Here is a 12,920-nt window from a genome sequence, read left to right as displayed (position 1 = left end):
GTGGTTGACTTAACAAAAATTGTCAAGGTGACTTACTATATAAATACTCCGAGCAACCGTCGAAACCCTCTTCGTCTTCTTCGCATTTTTCGGCGGCTGTTTCATGGTCGCTAAGCGTTGTGGCAAAGATGCAGGCTCCATGTTCTACCAGGAACTTTACCATAGTCAGATTGTTGCAACTGGCTGCGCAGTGCAACGGCGTCCAACCGTCGCTATCCTGCGCGTTTACATCGCATCCAAACTCGACTAGAAACTTGACTATTTCAATGTGACCCGCACAGATTGCGTTGTGCAATGCTGTAATGCCTTCGTCGTTTGCTGCACTGGGATTCGGCACTTGCGTGGCAGTCTTCATAACCAGCTCAAGTTCACCTTCCAGACTGGCGTCCAAAAGCAGAGCGAGAGGATCGAAACTGACTCTACGAGACAGATTCTGTTTACCGCTTGGTTTCAGATTTCCTTTTTTTATTCTTTTGATCACGCTGTCTTCTTTCACATCTTTAGAGTCCACACTGCTGGTGTCGTCTGTAGACGATCTGGAACTGCGGTCGGTTTCGTCTCTTGGTGCTTCTCCAGTTTCAGGTTTTTCCGATAAAAGTGCCTTAAGAAGTACAACAAAAGTCAACTTATTTGAACCCTACTGTACTGTATGTATTTTAAATGCTTACCTGTGAAGTTAGTCCGCTCTCTAAACGACGTCCATTGATCAATTGTTTCGAATTAAGATTGCGCAATTTGGGTAATTCTCCTATTGGTTGTTTCTTAAAATTGAGCGGTTTCGCTTTGATAATCATCTCGGAACTGGATACGGGCGTGTTAATGCCACATTTACTGTCCGTTGATGGTTTGGGTGGTGGTAGGACCGGAGGAGGTTTGGCAGCTAAAGGAGGTGAAGTTTTGTCTTCTGGTGGTTCTGATAGAGGCAAAGGCGGTGGTCTTGTCGGCTCCAGCTCATTAAACGTTTGAGTCAATCTGGGTGGTGGTTTTATTGCAGGTTTAGGCGGTAATGCCGGTTTGGGAGTCGTATCGCCTTGTGATACCTCTGGAGTACCAGTAATAGGTGTGCTACTGGATTGTGGAGGTGACAATAGCGCCCCTTGAGGCGATTGTACTTGCCCGCCTCCCGGCAATAGCGTGCTTTGGGGCTCGATCGGTTGAACTTTGATGGAGGACGTTTGATATACGGTGGATGGAATGTTAGCATGGTGGATGGAAGTGGGAGCCACGCTGCTGATGGGCTTCTGAACCATAGACGAATTTTCGGTCAGAAACTTATTAGATCTTAACACAAACTCCTCCTTGTTGTTGGGGGCAAACAGGTTACTCTCTTTGCCCTCGCTGCTTTTTCGACTGAGCAAATCGTGCTGGTTCAGCGGCGTTGCCATATTCTTGTTAACTTGACTCAAAGGAGCACTGTGCACCATCATATGAGCCGCCTGGATCACATTATTATTGTTATTGCTCACTAAGTTTGCCAAATAGTTATTGTCTTCCTTCTCATTAGTGTTAGGTTCGTTTTTTAGGTTTTTGTTTGCCGTCAACAGGTTAACGGTAAATTTGGTATTGTAAGGCAAAGTTTGATATTTCGGGTCCGACTTCGATACTGGAAACTCTTTTAAGTTATCCGAGTCCTCGTTCCGAGGAATGTAGACGTTTGCCATTTTATGGGTTAACTGATCCTGAAGGTCGTTGATATTCGTTTCCGATTTGATATGTTGTGTGTTGGTTTGATATGCTGGATGATATGCCGTAAACTGAAAGTAATAAAGAGTTTTTATACTTAATTATCAGTATACATATAAACATATTTGACAAGAACAGGTAAAAAAATTAGACTTTCCAGGAAATGAATTTGTTAATTATAAAGCTTTTTGGAATCCTCTAATGAACGAGAAGAGCGAATGTGACATCAGAATGTGACCTAATTTGGCAAAACCATAAATTGATCAATTGTTAAAATACATCATCGTGACGTCAGCTCTACTCAAATATACTGTACAAACCAATCAATTTTACAAGTGATCTACTTATTTGAGACTTTTTGAAATAATCACAAATAACCGAAAAACGTCTAATATGCCGTTTCGTGAGTATTAACGATAAAGTACCAGAAGGCGAACTCTGTAACGAATAGCAAGGAAATTTCTTTGCTATCATAAAAAACCCTTTTCTACCGTAATATGCAGTGTGTTTTTTTTAACGCGCAACATAGGATTTTACGTGTTAAATTTTTAAGCCCATGTTAGACCATGTTATTTTGGAACTACAAGTATAAAACTTGACGGGTGGCTGTTTCGTACCCTGAAGCTTAAGTAAGTTTAACAATTCGGCCTAAAAAGTGTTAAAAAGCTTGCAAAAAATCATCTTTTTTCGAAAAGGTTTTATCGTTTCATACTCCCTGTATGCATTGTTGTTTTTGATACTGGCACGGCAGGTAGCAGGTAAAATTTGGCGTAGAAAGTAAAACAGGGTGATCATTAACTTTATATCAAGAAAGTTAAGAACAAAAGAAGTATTTTTATAAGTGAATTGTTCAAAGTGACCTCCGTTTGAAGCCAAACAGTATTCCAAACAATCATAAAATGCCCTTTTGACGTTCAAAAGATGTCGGGTCGTGATGCAGTCAAAATATGTCACTTTACCTGCTACCTGCCCTGCCAGTATAAAAACAACAATGCATACAGGGAGTATGGAACGATAAAATCTTTTCGAAAAAAAATGACCTTTTTCCAGTTTTTAATCACTTTTTAGACCAAATTGCTAGACTTACTTAAGCTTCAGGGTACTAAAGACACACCCGTCAAGTTATAGACTTGCAGTTCCAAAATAAAATGGTCTAACATGGACTTAAAAATTTAACACGTAAAATCCTATGTTGCGCGTTAAAAAAAAACGCACTGTATGGTACTCTCAACGTTTCGATTGGCGAAGATCGGCACTCAACGCAGCTATTCGGGTTGTGCAAAATAGAAAGACCAAATGAGGTCTTGCTATGATTTTATCTCTCTTTTCCGTCGTCTTCTAAAATTCAAATGTTTTGTTTTTTAACCTTTATGCCCGTCAACAAAGTTGGGTTGGGGACCAATTGATTGTGTTTGCACCTCGCTTTCTGTGTTTTTGAGTTTTTAATTAAAGTGTTTAGTCTATTAGTTATTATTTTTGAGGTGTAAGTTGTCCATGATGGAATGGTTGTGTTATGGCTGTTTTGGGTTCCGTCAACACATCCTAAAATCCCATCCTACTTCCTCTACAAAATGCATAAAAATTGGTAGCATGTTTACAAGGAACTGAAAAATATTAATGGTCTAACAAGAAAATAAGAAATTTAAAACTGAAGAGACCACTATAATAAAAAAACCAACAATAATGGCAACAAAACAGACTATTTTATAATGCAAACTTTGAAATGTACGATTAATTACTGAGAAAGAAAGTAAAAAACGTAGAATTATTCAAATTATTGTCATTGATATTTGTCATTAACCCTGAATTCGACTAAACAAGTAAAAGCAATAGACCGATAGGTTTTCGTTTTCTGTTGACGGTGTCAGCCGAATGTGATGAGTACCAACAGAAATTTTCTTTCTTGTCTATTTCTATGCGTTTTCTATTTCCTACATTGTTACGGAGTTCTCACTCATTTTGAAGTATTGTCTATTGTAATGGCTGAAGTGAGAGAGGAAAACAAATTGGTTCCACCCTCAGTCACTCTAATCTTGAATTTGCTATGTCAATTTAGAGACGACGTTCCGAATTAACAGCTTTATTACCTCTAAATATAATTAGCGAACATCCCGCGCGCTTCCGCACAATATAATGTTATGGAATATGCCACTTCCAATTACCTATATGAAGTTAATTACCTAGTGCAAATTCAATTACCTCCTCGTCGTTCTGATAAAATTATGAAACAAGGTTTATTTCGTCAAAATGCGAAGAAAGAGTAAAAAATACCCTATTTGGGTGATTTATCAAATTTTACCTCTTGTATTTGATTGCCTCGCATTTGCTGATTCTGTTGCAAAGGAACATGATTATAAGGTTCGACGGCGGCAATATTGTTCCGGAGATACCCATTGGGAGGCACATTTCCAGTTAAGTGACTTCTCGCAAACGCTTCGTTGTTTTGTTCCGGCGTTCCGGTCAACCTAAAATATAATTCGAGAAAAAATTTAATAGGAAAGGGTGCACTGGTAGTTTAAATAATAAACGAACTTATACAGCTGTCCACGCACGCGGTGCAAGTTTCCGCCTACCGGAACCGACTGGGGATGGGGGAGAGAAATCAATCGAGGAACAAATAATACTTCGTTGGCCGTAAATAGAAACGAATTTGGACGGCTTCCAACTTTCAAGTCGATTTAAAGTAAAATTCGACCGTAAAGTAAGTCGCGGTAAAGCCACAAAATGGGAAATTCAATTCTGATTTATATATATTAACCTAAATCAAAGTATTCTGGAACATTGCAAACGTTGGTTGTTTCTGCAAAAGAAACCGTTTTATTTACAGAGAAGGAAAAATTGTGAAATGTTTTCAACAGAATTCTGGGTATGTCACATTTGAAAAACACATACAGTGGTATATTAATTTTGTGTCAATTATTTAGATTGAATTGTATTGTTAACACTAAATTAAAATCAAAACCGGAAAATAGAAAAGCGATATCGACAATATCAGAATTCTATCTGGATTAATTTAGTATTCGCCGAATAAAAAATTGACTATTTAACAAACACATCCAACGCCTGCAACTGAAAGTTTCGATTCAGCCCCGCTGCACCAATTAAAACCTGAATTGAAAATTATTGATGCTACGTCCCAGGAAAAAAGTTACGTTTCTGTTTATTTATTTTTAATTACAGTTTAAATAATTGTCAGTGTTTTTGGGTTCATCAAAACAGACACAACGACGATTTCTGATGCGGAAACGAGATGTGAACGCGGCTGATTATTACCACATCACTACGAGGTTTCCGCTTGAAGCATTCTAGACGAGACTTTTCATTTTTCCTGACGCGAGAAGAATTTTTTTGTACGTCTGCTAACAATCTCGTTAAAACGCCAATAAATTTCAGTTTGTATTATTAATTTACCTGACAAACTGGTGGTAAGCCGCCTTGTGTGAGGCCGCACTAATTTGAGTGGCCAATTGCTGATTGAGCAGTCTCTTCCTTTGAAGCCGTTCCTGCAATTCCGATATTCGTTTGTCGATCGCGCTCATTTCTTCTTGACGGGCCGTCAACGCTTCTCGTTGCTGGTTGAGTCTTTGATTTTGCTGCTCGTTCAGTTTGTTTCGATACTGGAATAAACGAAAGGTGAGTATAATGTAATTACTCACTGGTTGTACAAGTATGATAACTTCAAATGACGGTAAAAAAGCTAACTGCAAACAAAACATGCCCTACATATGGACTTTTCATAAAACAGACGTTGTTTCAGACTTCCCCCTCAATAACTGACAAAGGTCTCCCTAACCCTTTTAATAGAAAAGTGGAGTTATTTGCAAGACGTTAACCAGAAGATAAATAAGTTCCGGCGCCATCTGCGACGAAGGGCCGTAATGAAACGGAAAAATTTCCATTTCGAGTTTTCGTCTTTTTTTCTCGGCTGGCTATTGTTTGTTTAATGAGTGGTCGTTCCTCAAGCCCCCTGAAACGTCTTAAAAAGGCAAATTTGGCGTTAAGGAAACTAGGACTCCTCTGAAACCCCTTTTTTCGCCGTTAGAAAAAATAAAGTGGGGTATGCACGCGACCGAACGTCTGTGCAAGATTTACGACCGATCCGAAATTCGATTCCCGCCGGGTCGAATTGAATTTGAATCGGTTCCCCGGCTTAAATGCTTACATGTTTTCCGCATAATCCATCTGTCAAGCGTCGGAACTATCAAAATCCATTCAACGTCCGATTTATTGCATCTTTATAATAAAATGACGAACAAATTTAGTTAACAAAAGTAGGAAAGTTTCAAAATTGTGAAAAAAGAATCATTACAAATTAATTGGATAAACGAAGATGGAAAACACTTTGTAAGTGACATGTGTCAGGCAGGAGGCTTCTACCCTTTCAAAATGACTCTAGAGGTCTCTGTCAATTTTTAAGAAGTTCTCTGAAGTATTTAGAGACGTCTGGCTTTTCCAGAATGATTCTAGAAGCCTCTGGCAATTTTTCAGAAGTTTACTGTGGTATTTAAAGGTTTCTCGAATCTCCAAAATGATTCTGGAAGCCTCTGGCAATTTTTGAGATGTTCCTTATACAGGTGAGGTAAATCCAAAAGCGACCATAGGAAAACCGTGTAACGGACAGAGAAACGTAGGTAATTGCATGCGCGAGAGAAAGACAGAAAACGAAAAAAATATCAAGTAGGCCACATTCAATACCCTCGACAAACTTACTTACGGCGTTTGGCAACAGCGCGCTAAAAATATGGCCTACTTGATATTTTTTTCGTTTTCTGTCTTTCTCCCGCGCATGCAATTACCTACGTTTCTCTGTCCGTTACGCGGTTTTCCTATGGTCGGTTTTGGATTTACCACACCTGTATAGTCAAGGACGGTAAACAGTACAGGAGTGCTTAATCCCATAAGCGCAATCTTGCCGGTATCGGCTCGGGCCGGTGACGATTTTTACGTCACCATGGGTCTCTCGCGTTTGCGCGATTGTTTTGCGCGATGCGCGATTGCAGTCGATCATTCACGAACATGATCTCGTACATAGCATCTCGGGCGAATATTTAGCGTATTGTGCACCCGAAGGCCCACTGTGACGTCAGAATTCATTCGCCGCCGGGAAACAAAATCGGCCGATCGAGCAATCCTTGACTGTTTAATATCCTTGCTGTATAGTAACGGGTGTTCAATAATTGTTATGGTCGTAGTTGGCTGTGGTTCTAGCATGAACGTAGGGCCGTTGATAAGTTCGTATATGGTTTGAAATGACAGCTGTCATAATTGTTTGCAACGTTATCTAAGACATACGCTTTTTGTGACAATTGCCATCCATAGGCGACCTGACCATAACAATTATTGAATACCCGTTATTTAGAGGCTTCTGCCCTTTCAAAATGATTCTAGAGGCCTCTGACAAGTTCTCTGTAGTATTTAGAGACGTCTGTCATTTCCAAAATGATTCTAGAAGCCTCTGGCAATTTTTTAGAAGTTCCCTGTAGTATTTAGAGGCTTCTCTGGCATTTCCAAAATGATTCTAGAAGCCTGTGGCAATTTTTGGGAAGTTCTGTAGTATTTAGAGGCTTCTGCCTTTTCAAAATGATTCTAAATGCTTCTGGCAATTTTTGGGAAGTTCTCTGTAGCATGTAAAGGTTTCTGGAATTTACAAAATGATTATAGAAGCCTCTGGCAATTTTTGAGAAGTTCCTTGTAGTATTTAGAGGCTTCTGCCCTTTCAAAATGATTCTAGAGGCCTCTGGCAATTTTTGGAAAGTTCTATAGTATTTAGAGGCTTCTTTGGAATTCCCAAAATGAACTAGAAGCCTGTGGCAATTTTTGTAGTATTTAGAGGCTTCTCTGGCATTTCTAAAATGTTTCTAAAAGCCTCTGGCAATTTTTGCCAAAACAGGATGACTTACTACAGTCCAATTCTCGAAAGTTGACCATCACATTACAAACCAATTTCTACAAATTAAAACCCGTACGTATTTCTGAGACTACAGGAGTACTAGTACTATTTGCCAACACAAAAACTGACTATGAAAAGAGAATACTTGAACTCACAAGTTTCTTTGGTCAACTGTCGAGAATCATCATTTAAAACTATGGGATTTTCACACGAATCAACATGACTTTTAATCTTTAGTTTCGAGGTGTAAAGCTGTTATGTTCCAAAAGATTCGAGGGCAAATTTGTCTCGCAAAAGTTAAAACGTAATAAAATTTTAATCGAGTTATTAAGCTGTCACTGAAAAGTAATTAAAACGTTCAAAAACAGCAAAAAATTGCCGTTTCGGCTGTTAACGGAGAATGTAGTTGTTAATTAGTTTTTCCCAAATACAGCGAAAGATTAATAAAGAAATATTTAAAAGGGTGTGAGAGAAAGGGAGATGTCGTGCAGTTTCCGGTCCAATTTCCTACAAACGGCCATTTGTATGGAAATTATCTTGACAGAATAACAGCAAATACAATTAAAAGGGCATTTAGTCAGGAAATAGTTTCTGTAAAATGCGCACCATGAATGCAGTGGAAACTTTAACAATTAAAACTTTTCGTTTATATAAATCGGTATTTTTTTACAGGAGTAAATGGTTAGTTGATATAGTAAGGTTCAGAACAATAGAAGAATCATATACACCTAAGTTTGTAAGTTCCTACACGAAAAATCAATTTTGAATACTGCAATTAAGCTTTACTTATTTGTTCAAGTAGACTAAGACGCAAGATAAAAAATAACCCTAACTCCGAGAGTTATCGTGCGCCTTTTGTCTTTCCGTACCCCATCGAGAAGCAACAGGAAATCGTTCCCTGCGGGGGTTGGGATGGTTTTTTTCTATACCGTCCTCGATTCGCACCGATTTAAAGTTCAAGTTGATCGTAAAAACGAAAATAAAAACTCACCATCAGCTCTCTCCTGAGTTTGTCCAATTCTAGGGCGGAGGCCGTAGGGGGTTCCCGATTATTTTTTCCCCTTCGCAACTCTTCCAGTTGTCTGGTGAGCTCTTCAACTTTCGCCACCGCCAGCGACAGTTCCTTCTCTTTTTCATTGAAAAGGGCTCTGATCGAATCAAGGTCACTTGCTGCAAAATATTACAAATTAATATAAAACCCAATTAACCGAGAAAACGTGCTACAAAAATGCTGCAGCCCTCAGGCGGATGAAATAACTGCAAAGCTCTAGCGCTAATTAAACTGAATTATGTTGATTCTCTCGTTTGCTTATTTCGCCGGAATTCTATTTTAATTTGTTGGGTGCAAGCTGGAATTTTTCCATTTAAACAATACTTGTTTGTTTTACTTTTTGAAAATGCACAATTTCAGCGTTTATAATTATCGTTTTAGTGCCCTATTGCATAATCTTACAATGTACGATGAACGTTGGTTTAATTGAAATAACTTTTTTTATTTAACACGAACAGAGAAACAATAATCTTCGTACGCGAATGCAATAATAGCACAAGCCAAGACCGCAAATAGTTTAAACTCGGTTAAAAACCAATTTAGTTCGACGACAAATTCCGTTCCGGAACTGCATTTGCGCCCCAACTGCACCGTAAAGGCCGTTCGCGTGTAATTCAAACTTAAGGGAATCCGTAAAAGACAGTTAGGACTTTAATTTTCCCCGCATATTCTGAGCAAATTCCTGTTTTTTTCGACCCCTTTGGAACAACTTTGGCCCGTGGGTTTAGGGTCCGTTTGTAACAATCAAACGCGAGCGGCGTGAACCCAGCTTTAAGTTGACAGCCGATGATGGCGGACCCTTTGTTCCCCAGTCAACGCCATTGTTCCTGCATTAGATGTTTCCGGCTACAATGCCCGTTTTGGCATTACCGATATCTCTCGCAGTCCGGGAGTGTCCGGATTATTGACTGGATTACGGGGCGAGTTTCAAATACGTAGTCCGCATTGATCCCCGGTCATAACATTGCAAAGCCAACCAAAACTTTTTTGAATCCCTTTTCGAATACATATGGTTAAGTGAAAACACGTGTGTGTCTTTGTTAGACAAATGAAACAAGGATATACAGGTGTGGTAAATCCAAAAGCGACCATAGGAAAACCGTGTAACGGACAGAGAAACGTAGATAATTGCATGCGCGGGAGAAAGACAGAAAACGAAAAAAATATCAAGTAGGCCATATTTTTAGCGCGCTGTTGCCAAACGCCGTAAGTATTCAATACCCTCGACAAACTTACTTACGGCGTTTGGCAACGGCGCGCTAAAAATATGGCCTACTTGATATTTTTTTCGTTTTCTGTCTTTCTCCCGCGCATGCAATTACCTACGTTTCTCTGTCCGTTACACGGTTTTCCTATGGTCGCTTTTGGATTTACCACACTTGTATATGAATTTTGGTATAGTACAAGTTGTAATTTAATGACACTTAACGAACATAAGTAATTTGTTTTATTATACGATTATAGCTGTTTTTAAAAGGTAATTGTGCTCAGAAATGTCATTACATTACAGTAGAATTTTTTAGGAAAAGTGTGCATTAACTGATAGATTGGCAATACCGCAACTGTCAGTAAATAGGTCACGTGGTTTTTTCACTATGGAAATTTCGAAATTCTACATAGGAATTCCATGATAACAGAGAACTATTATGAAATTACCAGAAGTGTCTAGAATCATTCTGGCAACGCCAGAGGCCTCAAAATGTCCCTAAAAGTTTCCTAAATGTTCCAAGATTTTTTTTTAATTGTCAGAAACCATTCTAGCAATGCCAGAGGTCTGAACTTTCCAGGATGTTTTAAAATTGCCAGAAGCCTCTAGAATCATTCTGGCAACGCCAGAGGCCTCTAAATACAACTGAAAACCTACCAACAAAAAATAAAAAATTGAAAAATTTAATTCAAAAATCCCGCCATAGTGCATGACAAAAGGTGGACATGTGGAGAACCCTGTTGACTCGAAAGAACTAGATCTAGTAAATCTCTGTGCTGTCTATACTAAAGCCAAAGAATAGCTATTTAACAAGAAGGGACAGCCAGCATAATTTCTTTGATGTTGGGGTGATGTTTTTGACTGACTAATAATAAAAATTTCATCCAATTTTCAGGATCAAATATCAACTAATTTCTAATCATTGTTTACTCCTTTTGACTCAAAGTGTTTCCTCTTAATCATTGGAAGATATCAAATCTTTATTAACTTTTAAACTGATGTTTTAAGACAAGTATTTGATGCGTGTCTGAGATATGGCAACTTTCTTCAACAACCTGAATGACCAATTAATGAAACTCCTGATATTCAAAGATCAAAGCTGATCAGTCGATTGTCTCTTATCACTTTGGTAGGAAAAGTCCACCTCCCTCTAATTCGCTTTCTCTTTTCAACTGTTTCTTGTTCAATAGCTATTCTTTGCTAAAGCATTGATTTATAAAGTTCTCTCTTCTTATTATGGAATTTCTATGTATAATGTATAATAACACCATACGTGTTAAATTGGTATTAGTAGGTCTGTTTGCAGAGGCAATCCCTGACTGGTTTCCAACTCAAAAACAGTAAATGTCAAGTTTCACTAGTTGAATGCTCACGTGACTATGACATTTTCTGACTTGTGGCCAATAGAATCTGATTACTAGTTGGAGATTCTCTCTACGAACAGACCTTATGACTTACTGAGACTAATATTATTCTGCTTCTGATGGTCAACTTGGCCCCTCAAAGCGCGCAACTTCCTCAACTTTAGTTCCTGAGCTTCGACGCGATCGCGCAACCTCCGTAACCGTTCGCTTTCAGCTTGGACGCGTTGCGCCCTTGCGTCTTGTTCTTTCAGGTACCTCAATCGTTGCTCCTTCGCGGCCAGCAACTGTTGCTGCGAATCGATCTGCGCTTGCTGCCTGCACGCCATGTCGCGCAGCTCGGTCAGCGTCAGCTGCACTCCGTCCGGTAACTGCAAAAACAAAAATCATTCATCATTACGTCATTGTTTGTGTCAAGGGCAGCGTGCAACTAACAATATTGACGCGTAACAAAGTTTGCCTCTGGGAAAGTTGTCGCTGTCTAGACCGTCTTAACTTTAATTGCTAGATAGTCTACAATGGTAAAGTAGATTGACTGTGAGTTTCCCGGGTGATATGGCAACTTTTTTAAAGTGGTAACGCTGCTGGAATGTTTAATGCCACTTTCGACAAAGTTATAGTGTTTCCAGAGCTTGTTTGACACTCCGCAATAATTGATTTAACGCGGGTTACACAACTTGAAAACTCCCCGAAACGGGCCTGTTGATGACCTCTAATAAACAACGGAGCGTCGTATCTCATCAAATTATGTCCGTGTGTGGAAACGTTTGAATGATTGAAATTATCACCAGAACACAATCAGTCAGGATATTACCCAAACTGCAATGTGGGAAACATTCGCATTCGCTTTCGCCCTTTTCCAGGCATGCGAATAAGAAAATCCTTTTCGTTTTTGGCGCGTGTTTATTGAAAGTTTTGGAATATTTCGCAAAACGAACGTGTTTTATTACATTTTTACTGTGACTGTTAGGAGACCCTCTGTTAGGTTTTGCGTTTTGCAAACTGCAATAAAATGACGAGGCTTAATCGAACCAACAACAAAGTAGATTAAACCGCTCCCAAGTTGGCGGCGAATATGTTTCGCAAAGATAAATTTCACGGCCCGATCTCGGGAGTTTATGGCAGCCCCTTAATAATGTTACGAAGGCGCGTGCAACGGGAAAACCTCCAAGTTCCAGACAAGAAACGGGGAGAATTATGGTTTCGATGACGTGGAAATAATTGTTTGGGAGTTTGCGTTCGTCTTAGTTAAGTTTACTGAAGGTCCTAGTGAGAATGGCTTTTTCTAAGCCACTATGTGATTTATTACAACATCTTGCCTATAGACACTACCACGACAACTAAAAAAATCACGCATGCATCAGAAAAAAAAAATAAGGAACTAAAAGTAGAAGAACGATTAAGGTCAAAGGTACCTTCTCGAAACCTTGTGGATTTTCATTATTTTTCGGGTTGCACTCTGCTGTGATTGGTGGTTTAGCGGATTGAACCTCCTTATCCAGCTTCGGACTGCCTTTATCGACATGTTTTGTGACGTTGTTGATTCCCTTGCCCTCGATATTTTTAACATTGAATTGCACCAGTCTTTCCGAGTTGCCCTTAAGATATGAAGGAGGGCTGACTCGCACCGATCTTCCTGGCTTGGGTAGAGTCTCCTTTTTAGTGCAAAAATTAATTATAAACGAACAATCTAGGTCTGAACTGAACTTTAGTTTGAATGAGAATGCC

At 39.2% G+C, this 12,920-nt stretch overlaps 1 protein-coding gene across 6 annotated transcripts in view; it reads right to left on the bottom strand.

The window, feature by feature from the left end:
- Positions 1-12,920, bottom strand: part of ASPP (Ankyrin-repeat, SH3-domain, and Proline-rich-region containing Protein) — a 66,400-nt gene that overhangs the window by 758 nt on the left and 52,722 nt on the right. For 5 of the 6 annotated variants that reach the window (XM_081989006.1, XM_081989007.1, XM_081989010.1 and 2 more), the window contains 6 exons: positions 11,290-11,563; positions 8,565-8,743; positions 5,095-5,300; positions 3,983-4,148; positions 669-1,754; positions 37-601 (listed from right to left, as the gene is read on the bottom strand). In XM_081989006.1, coding sequence (XP_081845132.1) covers positions 37-601; positions 669-1,754; positions 3,983-4,148; positions 5,095-5,300; positions 8,565-8,743; positions 11,290-11,563 — 2,476 coding nt within the window. Of the gene's footprint in view, positions 1-36; positions 602-668; positions 1,755-3,982; positions 4,149-5,094; positions 5,301-8,564; positions 8,744-11,289; positions 11,564-12,607; positions 12,848-12,920 lie in introns of all 6 variants that reach the window. The other variant, XM_081989005.1, reaches the window with a different exon arrangement.

Source organism: Ips typographus, linkage group LG11 (assembly GCF_016097725.1).
Source record: "Ips typographus isolate SLU linkage group LG11, UJ_Ityp_2.0, whole genome shotgun sequence".
NCBI classification, from domain to species: domain Eukaryota; kingdom Metazoa; phylum Arthropoda; class Insecta; order Coleoptera; family Curculionidae; genus Ips; species Ips typographus.
The sequence above is the reverse complement of the archived record's forward strand: the minus strand, read 5'-3'. Positions and strand labels throughout refer to the sequence as shown.